Here is a 12,797-nt window from a genome sequence, read left to right as displayed (position 1 = left end):
GCCAGGCACCGAGAGAGCAGCTTTCTTGTGTTGCCTGCCAGAATTTTTACATACGAAAGTTACTCCCATTCAAGAACTGCTCGCAGAACCGATGATCCAAACCAAAGACATTTACAGCAAGTTTATCGGGCTGAAGTTGTTGTCTTAAACTTGGGGAAAATGAGTTTTTGCAAGACGTGGTGTGTTGCACTCCTGCTGCCTCTGCTGATATCAGCCCAGTACCAAGGGGACAACGGAATAGTCGTCCCGGAGCACGGATTTTGTCAGCCGATTTCAATCCCCCTGTGCACGGACATAGCCTACAACCAGACCATCATGCCAAACTTAGTGGGCCACTACAACCAGGAGGACGCAGGGCTCGAGGTGCACCAGTTTTATCCTCTCGTAAAGGTACAGTGTTCGCCGGAGTTGAAATTCTTCCTGTGCTCCATGTATGCGCCTGTGTGCACGGTTCTGGAGAAGGCCATCCCTCCGTGCAGGTCCATCTGTGAGAGAGCCAAGCAGGGCTGCGAGGCTCTCATGAACAAGTTTGGCTTTCAGTGGCCGGAGCGGCTGCGCTGCGAGAACTTCCCCGTGCTGGGAGACGAACATCAAATCTGCGTGGGCCAAAACGACTCCTCCGCCGCCACCGTCCCACCCATCATTCATGTCCCGGGGACCCAAGATCCCCCCATGGTCCCCACGCACGAGAGGCCTTTCCGCTGTCCGCCTGTTCTCAAAGTCCCCCCATATCTGAATTATAAGTTTTTAGATGAGAATGATTGTGCTGCTCCCTGTGAGCCAACCAGGAGCGGTGGGAACATGTTCTTCAGCGACAAAGAGATCCATTTCTCCCGCATATGGATTCTGGTCTGGTCTGTGCTTTGCTGTGCATCTACATTATTCACTGTAACCACCTATTTAGTGGACATGCAGCGCTTTAGATACCCCGAGCGCCCTATCATCTTCCTGTCTGGCTGCTACACCATGGTCTCCATAGCCTACATAGCTGGCTACTTCCTGGGGGACAAAGTGGTGTGCAATGAGAGCTTCGCCCCCGATGGCTATAAAACCATCGTCCAAGGTACCAAAAAGGAAGGCTGCACCATCCTCTTCATGATGCTCTACTTCTTCAGCATGGCCAGCTCCATCTGGTGGGTCATCCTGTCTCTCACCTGGTTCCTGGCCGCAGGTATGAAGTGGGGCCATGAGGCTATCGAGGCCAACTCTCAGTATTTTCACCTGGCGGCCTGGGCAGTGCCGGCCATCAAGACCATCAGCATCCTGGCCATCGGGCAGATCGAGGGCGATGTGCTAAGCGGCGTCTGCTTCGTCAGCCTCAGCAACCTGGACCCCCTCAGAGGCTTTGTGTTGGCCCCTCTCTTCATCTATCTCTTCATCGGCACCTCTTTCCTGCTGGCTGGTTTTGTGTCGCTGTTCCGAATCCGCACCATCATGAAGCACGACGGCACCAAGACGGAGAAGCTGGAGCGACTCATGGTGCGGATCGGGGTGTTCAGCGTGCTCTACACTGTGCCTGCCACCATTGTTATAGCCTGCTTCTTCTACGAGCAGGCCTTCCGATCCCACTGGGAGCGCAGCTGGGTGAGCCATAACTGCAGGGGCCTGGCCATCCCCTGCCCTCTGCAGACCGGGCCCCGCATGACCCCAGACTTCACTGTCTACATGATCAAGTATCTGATGACACTGATAGTGGGTATCACCTCTGGTTTCTGGATCTGGTCTGGAAAGACTCTACACTCCTGGCATAAGTTCTACACAAGGCTGACGAACGGCAAACACGGAGAGACCACCGTGTAGAGTGATGTTGCTGGGACTGATTGTGTATTATTACCTGTTTCTCATGTGATAGGTAAGTAGCACAGTGAGCAGCTATAGGTTCTCACAGCATTCGTACTCGCCTCAGCCTTATAGCCACACATGCATGCCAAACTGAGGGTCAGGGTTTGACAAAAGGGCAAGCTGTATAAACAAGGACTGAACCTGACTGTCTGAACAAATAACAAGCATGGCTACGGACGCCATGTGCTGAAATGCTCTCCTCCCCCTCTCTGGCTCTTTTCTTAGAGCCCAATAAACTCAAAGGAGTGATGATCCCCGCAGCCGAGAACACAGAGAGAGGGGACACGAGCAGTAGGAGAATGGCAGTATATTATCTCTGTAAACATTTCATAAATGAAATTGTAAATAGTATTTGTAAAAACATGAAATTTTTATATTTGTATTTAAAGAAAGCGAATACTTCTCATCATCTGCCAGTGTACCTGCTTTACCTTCGCACTGTAAAAACGCCACATCCTGTAGATCTAGTCGTGTTCATTATTTGTTGTTTGCTGGTTATAAATCCCGTGTTTTTTTTATGGATTAAAAGAATGTCTCCATTTCAGTCTGTTGGGTGATATCCAAGAAGATTTTTCAGTCTAGCTCGCTGCACTTTGACTCCTCTTTAACCAAAAACATGTGCTGAGACTGAGCTCAGACTCAGATATTATCAAGTGCTTGATTTACTCAAGAGGAAAGTGATTATTGAGTATTTTTCTTCATTTTTTTTTTTTTTTTTGCCCTTCCTTATGTTCAGTATTCTTTTATGATGAAATAATGTTTTGATAACTAGTTATTTTCTTTGATAAAAGAACAGCCATGTTGTTTTTTCAAGGGGGTTGAGGGCTGTGTCACACCTGAACATCTGTTGCCTCAGACTGGCAGGCAACAGTAAAAGATTATTGGAATGCTTAATGGAAATTAGCTCCTCACACAAGTATGTAGCCATCTGGTAAATACCGCAGTGAGTTTGAACTGAAACTGTCAATTAAACACACTTCTCCTGTTAAACTCTTATCGCCCAAATTGTCAATGTATTATGAAACGTTTCACATCTGCGTGTCTCGCGTCTGAGAAACCGGTGCCAACCTGTAAGAGTGCGACAGAGGCCTTCCTCACACACGTACACCAACGTCGCCTTCAAGTGCTAAACAAAACAGGGAACCTTTTTTTTTTTTTCGCCTGTTGTTAGAGAGGGCTGGGTTAAATCAACAGGAATCATCTGGCAAGAAAAGTTGCGCTGTTGCATAGGTGTGAAAATGTTCCTGCCTGCCTGTTGGGTGAAGGGAAAACAAGGGTGTTCAGCTTCGCTCTAGTGTTACTCCTCTGGAGCCACCGTGCTCGGTGCCAAGTTGGAATCCCCCAAGCCATGAGCGGCTGAAATTGAACCTTTCTCTGCAGTGATGTCATGAAGTAGATGGGTGTGTTGGAGAAAGCTGATCCTCTTGCCTCAGAGCAGAGGCTCTGGGCTAACAGCAGGCTGTTTGAGAGTTGCACGCACATACGGAACAATAGTGTGTGTGTGTGCTTTTGTATTGTTGCTGCAGAGGTTTAGATTAGGGCTGCAAGATATATAAAGTTTATAGGGGCACAGAGTACAGACACAAAATAGGCCACGGACCCCCATTTGATAAGATTTTATCCTAAGAGATTTGCGTTAGATGTTTTGTTACAGATAGTGTGTGAACCATATGACCAAAAAAAGTCATAAATACTGTTATTGTCAGAGGTGGAAGAAGTACTCAGATCAGAGTTTTCTTAAGTATAAGTATTAGCATCAAAATATACTAAAAGTGCCAAAGGTAAAATGTACTCTTTAGGTAGAATGGTATGTTACAGAATAATGTTATTAATACTTTATTACAATGTTTCCTTCACCATCTTCCAGTACACATTTGTATACTTTTTATACAGTCAGGTTAATAAATAAACTAAAAAAGAGAAAGCGTGGGAGAGTGGATATCGGCTTTGGTGATGACAGAGGGACTTGTTTATTGCTCATCTTGGGCTCGTATGAAATGACAGGTCGTGTTATCGAGTCTGTGTTCGAGGTAAATCTTGTAAATCATCTTTTGTTTGATCTCTGATTGTAAAAGTCGGTTTTTCCACATCACAAAATGCGTTCCATTTTCAGTTTTATTCAATTATTTTATTCAATTCAGTTGGTCAGTTTTGTCAACCCTTTAAGTCAAAAATATATTTTTTCTCTCAACCTCTTCCCCAAAAAAGGTTTCAAAATTGGACACCTTGAAAATGCATGTGTGCGGTTTGCTTCTTGTTTGCTTCTCTCCAGCAACTAGACCTGCTGAAGGATTATTATAATTATAATTACAATTATTGTTATTCTAAATATTGATGCATTCATGAGTTCATGGGATTAATGTTAAAGCTGGTTAAGGTGCGTTAACTTTATATAGTTTGTCTGCTCGCTAGTTTGTGAATTACTCCTCAATACATTTTTATTTGAATCTATAATAGTACATCAACATTTATTTGTTGATTATATTACACATTATATTATATATATTGTATTATTAAACTCTACAAAGTAAGGGTGCTGTTTGTAAGAAAAGCAGCCCACCCGTCCTACAAACCCAGCGTCAGTTTTTGACGAGTTGGGAATGAGACTCAAAAATCCACTTCTCCCACAAATAGCACTATTAAGTACAGTGCTTGAATAAAGGTACTTTCCACCTCTGGTTATTGTGTTACAGAAGGACAGAATTATAGTGAAATAAATCTTCCCCGTTTTGATTGGACCCTACTCTGTGAACCACTGGGATTACAGTAGTGTAATTACTGACAGAGCATATTGCAGAGCCTTACTATAAATGGACCTCTCCTATGTCTCATGACCTGTTGGACAAGTTGATGTTTGTCTTTCTTGTATCCTTATCTGGGGATGAATAAAGAAGGGTTGTAATAACAGACAGGTAAGAGTGATTAAAGGTAGAAACAGACACTCTGAGGGGGGAAAAAACATAAATCTACCATCTCACACCCCCTCGGCCTCCACCCTCCTTCCCTCTCTCTGCTCAGATGAATGGGGGGAATGCGAGTGAGTCAGTGGAGCGGTGCTGGGCCTTTGCCTAGTGACAGACAGTCTCCTGTGTGCTGCTCACTTCAAAGCACCGCTGAAACCTGACTAGCTCCTTGTAAACAGTGCCGCCTGGCCCGAAGGCCCACTTCCTGCGCTTAACTCAACTTAATGGCTGGCTTGTTTGGCTTTGCGCTGAAGCAGAGAAACGAATGAAGAGTGAGAGAATGAAGACAAGCGGCATGGGGCGGGGTGCTGGTGGTAAAGAGAGTGAGATTGTTTTAGGGTTTATGGGAGGAGGGGCTTTGGAGAGCATGATGGAAAATTCTGTATTATTTGGTTGCTTTTGTCTTTCTCCAGGGGAAAACAACAAAGACAGGGAGAAATGAGGAGAGACGTGGCTGTGATTTTGTGAATATTTCAACTAAATCTTTGGATCACAGGCAAAAAGCTGAACGGAATCAGATGTCTGTGCATTTAACTTATGCCAGGAAAAAAAAAAAAAAAAAAGCTCTTCACACAGTAATTTTCTCAGTAAATCTTGATGAGTATGTTGCACGACTCATCTGGGGGAGTTTTATTTAGACCAGGTGGACCTGACCTTCTCTATACATGCAGAGAACCGTTTGAAAATGTAAAACCTGCAGGTTTATTTAAAAACACTGTGACAAACCTACTTTATCCAACTTCATATTAACTGTACAGGAGGTGGTTGCTATCAGAGGAGATTATGTGCTCTTTTAAAGTTGGTGCCCAGTTTTTCAGTGGCAGCCGTCTCTCATGTTGTTGATCTCAGATCTTAAATCTTGCGTGCAGCCATTTCCTGCTCGCTCGAAGGCAAGAAGGGACAAGCCACGGATCGGGGGTAAGACAGGAAGAATGCTCCTGGAGTTGATATTATGATGTCGCTCTTATTGGAAGAAGGACTTGGCATGTCAGAAAAGGATTGTGTTGTTAGTCACAAGCGCTGGCTTTCCCTCTGGTACTGTGGAGCAATTGTTCATGTTTGTGCAAAAAACACCAGTGACTTTTTTTCACTGTAGAATAACAATATCGGGCCTATAAAGGGGCTTACGAACAGACAAAAGAAATCAGGGTTTGGGAAAAGAAAAAAAAATGGAGGCAAAAAGGGGGAAAAAACTACCCAGACATGTAGTAAGACTGTTTCTAATCAAATCTTGGCGCACACTCAAGAAGAACTCATGCTCCGAAGGCTAACACTAGATTAGTTGCAGTCATACATTATCCTAACCATAGGAGAGCAGCTGAGAGTTTCCAGAGCACACACAGAACTACATCTATCTGTCTTACTCTCCCTTGAAATCTCTGCAGGAAGTGCAATATGTTCTTTCTCCTTCTATCGTTGCTTTCAGAGGCGACCACTGTGAGTGGGATGGAGCGTAACAAGTTGGCAGGAGACTGAAGGTTTTAAATGTGCATTTCAGTTTCTGACTTTGATTCAGGGCCTCCAGCCATAAATACTGGTTCTGACAGTCACCATGAGGAGGTGTCCTGCTTTTCTCCATTTATCTTGTGTCCACTCAAATCGTTTCTTTAACCTGACGTTGCCACACTTCTGAGACATATTTTTCACTTAAATAAGTGTATGATGAATGCAGGAAAACTTTCAACTATTTCTTAAAACATCGGAACATATAAAAGTACTGATCCTCTCCAACTATGGCTGTTTTTGCCATTAAATAAAAACATCCTTTAGCAAAAACTGGTCGTCCATAAAATATGCCTGAAGGATTTTATAGGTTTTAATATAACTGCTATAATTTGTCCTCTTGGTCTCTTTCGGGTTTGCATCATGCCTTACAAGATATCCAGCTGTTCTTAAATCACTAAACACAGCCTCTTATACCTCACTGCCTAAATAAACAGATCATAATGTGTGCTATCTGTGCAGCAGAGGTAAATACAGTAGAAATTGTGGAGATCAGTTCTGCCAAACAAGCCTCCTGACTTCTTGGTGGCTCATTTTCATGCCTCATACACACCCTTTGTCTGGGTTTTTATAAGTGCACAGACCTCTCAGGAGCTCTGACAAGAAAACAAACGCATCGGACTCATCGAGAATGACTTTGCGATGTTAGGGGAGTTTGTTTTGCCTCTGTCCTCCGGGGTGAGGGTGTGCTGTATGTTATCAGGGTAGAAAATGAGGGAGTGCCTCAGAACCTTTCCAGCTGCTGAGCAGAGAGGTGCTGACAGCTGCGTGACATATATTTTGGGAGCCTGCAGCACGCATGGGGATAATAATGGGCTTGATTGGGAGGAGTGTGTGTGGATGGAAGGGAATGGTTAATGTGCATCCAGACACCACAGTGTGTATACAACCATGCCACTCTCATAAACTTTCGGGGTGATGGCAGAAGGAGGCATGAAGTGTCTGGTGTTTTAAGCTACTGTGTTATGTCATTGTTTTCTATTTTTTTCCCATTTTATTAGTTTGCAGATTTTTAGCTGAGCAGCCATACAGACTAGACAAGTCTTTAAAATATGATTATCAGGGCATATTCTCATCCAAACTCCCTGCACAAGAGTTTGGCATAACAATGTCAGTCGTTCAGACACATGAAGCTACTAAGATGGATCACCTCTTAGAGAATACACTGATAGCCCAAAGCACTCTGTTTGATGTGTCATGTTTCATCATGTCTTGTAATGAATCCAGAGTGTCTTGTCCACAGCTGAGTCTGTGCTTCAACAATGATTTAAACATATTCTGTCATATTTTGACTTATACGCACAGATAAAGGCACCTTTTGAAACAGTTGGACCTGCAGCCTGACCAGTCTTCTCACCTCCTTTACAGTGTTGTTGTGAAATACTGAGTTGTTAAATGTTATTTTGGCTCATGAACAAAGCCTTTTCTGATCCAAACAGCCAGTGGGTGGAAGTAAGAGATAATAAAAATGAGATATAATTTCTTGACATAACAACAACAAAGGATACTTGTTCTGATGAAGCGGTTATCTAAGCCAAACAATTCGACAGCTGTGGGAGTAATCACTGAGCTTTTAATTGATGAGTCAATCGACCCCCTGTAGATATGTTACAAGGCAGTAAAATCATTCTTATTGGCCCATTAATGCAATATCACAGCACTCTGAGCACCTGCATCTGCAGGTAAACACAGCGCGTTGAAACGAACGAAGTGGCTTTAATCCAGTCTGTGGCTATAGATACTCTCCCGTGGGCCCCAGAAGGGCCTCAGGCTTCGACGATGACTTATTGAGTCGGCTCCTCTCTGGCGAGCACCGGCCCCCCTGTTTTAATGGAGGCGCTCTTAACAGCTCTTTCTGAGGAATTTACAGCCCTGGCCCCGTCCCACTCCAGTCCAGGAGAGGGAAGGCAGGGAGGGAAGCACACTGCGGCCTTGTCCCAACAGAGAGAGCAGTGGAAATGTACAGCTTCAGGCAAGGTGGCAGCAGAGCTCCTGTGTGAGCGCGTGTGTGTGTGTGTGTGCCCATCTGTCTCTCTATATCTGCATGTGTGTGTGTGTCTGTGTCTGTGTGTTTACTTGGCTGTATGTGCTTCTGAGCTTGTGTTCATGTGTGTAAATCTAAGTGAAGGAGTGAGTGGTTATAGGAGGGCTCCAGCTCTGTAGGTTTTCTCTGTAATTTCACTCTCTGCGCAGCGTAATCGCTTCCATGTGGGCCCTCACCAACAACAGAGTGGTGGAGGGCCTCATTGCAAAGGTGGGAGTTGAACACAGAGACACATTCTGGCTCACAAATGCTCTCTCTCGTGGAGAAGGACCGCCAAGCCTGTACACTAATGTAACAGAAGGCAAGAAGATTACCTTTTTTAAAAGATTTGCTGATTATTAAAAAGTACATCTGACTGAGTGTTATCAATATTTTGAAGGAGATTTAGAAAACAGAAAAAATACTGTTTGTAACTGTTTTGCCATTTGCTTATCAAACCACAGTGTCATGTCCCAGGCTTGCAAAAAAAAGATAAGCTCTTGTGACTCCAATCTCTCAATTTGTGAAATTGCAGGAAGTCCAGCATGGCTATTTTATGCCCATTTGTAATTTCCCTCACAAGTTTTGTGGCTTGTCTTGCATCCTGTGTATTTGTGTGGCGGCTCCTGCCACACATGTTGAACTGACGCCCTGCATTGCCCTGGAGAGGAGCGCGGGGCCAGACAGTCACGGTCAATGTGTGAAACCAGCAGAGCGAAAAACAACAGGACCTTTTGCACAACAGGGTCAGCATTTAAAGACACCTCTACAGAGCTCATTTGCTATGTCGGCCAGAGGGAAGAGGAATTAGGAGGAACATGAAATGCTGACAGGAGAGATGGTGTTTTAAGAAATATGTGCACGTTAGAAAGAGCAAAGACAACTGTTGTCTGAATGAGATCTGAACCGAGACTGAATTCTTACATTCCAAACATTTCATGCAATGATCTAAATCTGTAGTTCATATCTTTATCTTTGTAGTGATGGTGAACAACACCCCCTGCTGTTTAAGCTCATACACTGCTACAACACACACTTGAGATGAAACGTACCCTCTAACAATAAACTACGCAGTTATTTGGTCTCCTGTTAGTTGTGATCCATGTATAAATACTGGATGAGATTGAATTCGACACATTTCCCCAAAAGAGGGACCTTTGCAGAAACTCATCCACTTCTGTGGGAATAGTGAGCGGTGGTATGGCCCAGCAAGCCACACAGCAGCCTTGGCCTCTCAGTGTTACAGCCAGAGGCAATTTATGACTGTTTGTCCTGCCAGCCTGGGAGCTGCTGTGGGAGAAGTCAGGGGTCACTGGTCAGCTCAAGTGTTACATTTTTCACGGCACCTTGAAAGCCTCATAATATTCTCACAATGTTCTCTGAAAAGTTGCACGTTATGAGTTTTATAAAGTAAGCAAGAGGAGGCAAGTAGAAAATCTAATTGGTGCAGTGGTAGAAGAAGTACACAGAGGATAAATACATGTACAAGCCATGCATTATTAGTACAAGTACAAGTACAAGAGTATTGGCATCGATATATGCTTAAAGTCCCCATAGTAAAAATATGAATTATGCAGATTGGTCCATTTCAAACTCATTTTTATCATAGCATGGGATTATACAGTACACATTATTAGTGCATAGATAAGCAAGCATCACTTTAACCACACAGCTGGTAATAGTAGAGCTGACTTTAATGATCTGACATACTGCTGGGTAGCTCTTGAATTATCCCCTTGCGTTCAATTAAGTCTTATCTTAATCTGAAATACTGCACCATAAATTATTTGTTTCTTTTTTAAGTGCAAACACATTATTTATATAAACTATACAGACAAGATAAGCATATATCTTTATTGCTGAGGGTAAGGGGACAAATGCAAGACCAGCAATGGAATACAAGTTTACTAAAACCATATACTCTATTGCTTAAATATTTCCATCCCATGCCGTCTTTTACTTCTACTCTCACTTTTCTTACTTGTCAGAGGAAAATAATATTTTATGTTTTACTCCACTACAATTACTTGACAGTTTTTCAGATGTTACTTTGCACATTTTCTGCATACTAAACATACAAAGAGCTTATAAATTATCATGTTGTCTTGTGTTTCTTCAGCCAGGAAAACTATCACGCACATGAAATCCTCAATTTTGAGTCAAAACAGCCCAGAATGTGAACTGGTGACAGTATTTCATCCTAAAGATAGAAACATTAGAGAAAAGAAACTTAAACTACCAAACAGTAAACTGAAGTACATCTGATATGGGAATTAATCAATTAGCCAATTTATTTGTAAGAGTTTACAGGTTTGTGCTGTTGGTTGGGAAAAACAGGCATTAAGGAGGTTTAACTTTTAACATTTCACCTTCACACAAAAGTTTTAACAGAGTAAAGAGAGATTATTGGGACCATGTATTTAGTTTTTGTTCTAATAATACTTTTATAATGTAGTAATGATGATTAGTAAGATGACAAGAGTTTAATAATAGATAAGGATGGTTATAGGCTACTGCTGGTGGGCACACAGTTGGCCTCTAGAGGGTGCCAGTGTTATCTTCCTCAGTAAAGGACTGATTGCTGCCAACAGCTGCACTGAGGTGGTGGAACTATTAGCTGAACATGCAGTTTTAGATCCTTATTGTCAAGTTGACATAATGATTCATCGTTCAGCCTTTTGCCTGTTTCTCTAAATAAATGTTGTTTTCATATTTTATGCCCTGCCTTTTATTGGAATATCTTCAACCGGATTCAACCTGTCACAGTGCATTAGCATTGCTTGTGGCAGCAGGTTTTGGTAAAAGCAAACATAGAAATGTCCAGAGGGCATTTCAGTTCACATGGGCAAAACCCGTTTGTTAAAATGATGTTTGACTCGTGCACCTTAATATGGACATATGATTCACTGACTTATTTCTGTGCCTTTTGTTCATCATTACAGACGAGATGATGCTGTATAAGATATTAGAAAAGACATATGCATAAAAAAGAGAAGTTCATGTATTGTAAAATTTTTAGATTAATGCTATGATACTAACAACATGTTTTGTGTTTTTTTCAGCATGCAATGCATTATTAATGTCTTTTCCATTGCTTGCTATTGTTATTGTGATACATGTGTCTACTAGTGTCATGCTTTCTCATCTTTGTACAATTTTTATTATTATGCGCTTCATTTTTTTTGTCATTAATTCAGTTTTTTATTCGAAACATTATCTGTAGTTTTATTATCTTTGTCATAAACTTAATGACAGCAGTCTGTGTCTGTAATAATCTTTATAAAACAGATGTCAAGAAATATTCTGACACATTTTTCACAATTGGGAAATCATGGTCAGGCTGCAGAATCACATCTTGCTCGTCAGGATTGTGTCAGTAAAATCTAGCAAGCCAGACCTTTTGGTGTTTTACAACACAAAATCCTTGGGTTTACATTTGTGCTGGGATTTACATGCACAGTCTCAGGGTCATAGTCCAGTGTTTTCATGCTTTCATTCTGCCTTTCATAGGAAAATGAATCATTATTTACCTTGAGCTCGTCCAATCACATTGCATCAGTTTCACTTTTGAAGCCCTACAAAGATTCCTATTCACAGGCCGAAACCCCCCCTTCACTCTGCTGTGACTATCTCCAGTCTACATCTATCCTCTTGATTTAGATTGAGGATTCGTGGTGGATACTGCAGCTCTGGACAGACAGGGACTTTTTATCACAGTAGTCAGGACAGAGAGTAGACCAAACAACACTCATACATCAGCTGCAGCATGTAAAGGAGGGAGGGCAGATTTAAGGGCCAGTCAGCTTGTCTCTCTCCTGCTCTGGACTCTATTGTGTGTACTAAGTGGCCCTGTGCCTAAATTACATTAATTATGCTCCTATGGGTCAAGGCTCTGTGGGAGAAATGCAGCGTTATCAGACTGTTTCCTCTTAATGAGCAGCTCTGCAGCTTCAGGGTCTCTGCCTACTTTCTCTTTCCTCCTCTCTGCGTGTGTTTTCTTTTTCCCAGGAAGCTGTCACATCTTATTTAAAGCTTTAAGTCAGACCTAATTAGATACTGCGTCTATCACAATGTGCTACATGTATACAACTGTGGTCTGTTTTTGTGCTGTGACTCTTAATTCGGAAGAATTATTAACTTCACCTGGAGTGTCATCCAGCAGTGTCTGCTATAATAAGTTCCTGAGAACATGCGGTGTAAGTCATGATTATTTGACTATTTACTTTTCATCAGTCAACGCTACCTTTGCAAGTTGGGGCCTGTGGCTACATGATAATCCCAAACAAGGATTAGAGGTTTCATCTTGCATTCTGACTAAGGCCAAAGTCATATATCTTATCTGCAGTTTGATATGAGTTTGGCATCTGTTGAGTAATAGTTGTGGTCAATCTTCATTTAACAATGAAGTTCTAGTGAATTATACTTGTTTTATTTTGACAATGACAGAAAAAGTGGAGACGGGATTG

At 42.4% G+C, this 12,797-nt stretch overlaps 1 protein-coding gene across 1 annotated transcript; it reads left to right on the top strand.

Moving 5' to 3' along the window:
* On the top strand, nt 1–2,801 carry LOC311268265 (frizzled-2-like). The gene has a single exon (XM_084371801.1). The coding sequence runs from the start codon at nt 160–162 to the stop codon at nt 1,798–1,800; it is 1,641 nt and encodes a 546-aa protein (XP_084227927.1). The 5' UTR covers nt 1–159; the 3' UTR covers nt 1,801–2,801.
* The last annotated feature ends 9,996 nt before the right edge of the window (nt 2,802–12,797 follow it).

This window comes from Pagrus pagrus (genome assembly GCF_965226575.1).
Source record: "Pagrus pagrus genome assembly, chromosome: 13".
In the NCBI taxonomy this organism is placed as follows: Eukaryota; Metazoa; Chordata; class Actinopteri; order Spariformes; family Sparidae; genus Pagrus; species Pagrus pagrus.
Note: the sequence above shows the minus strand (reverse complement) of the source record. Positions and strands in the feature narration are given on the sequence as shown.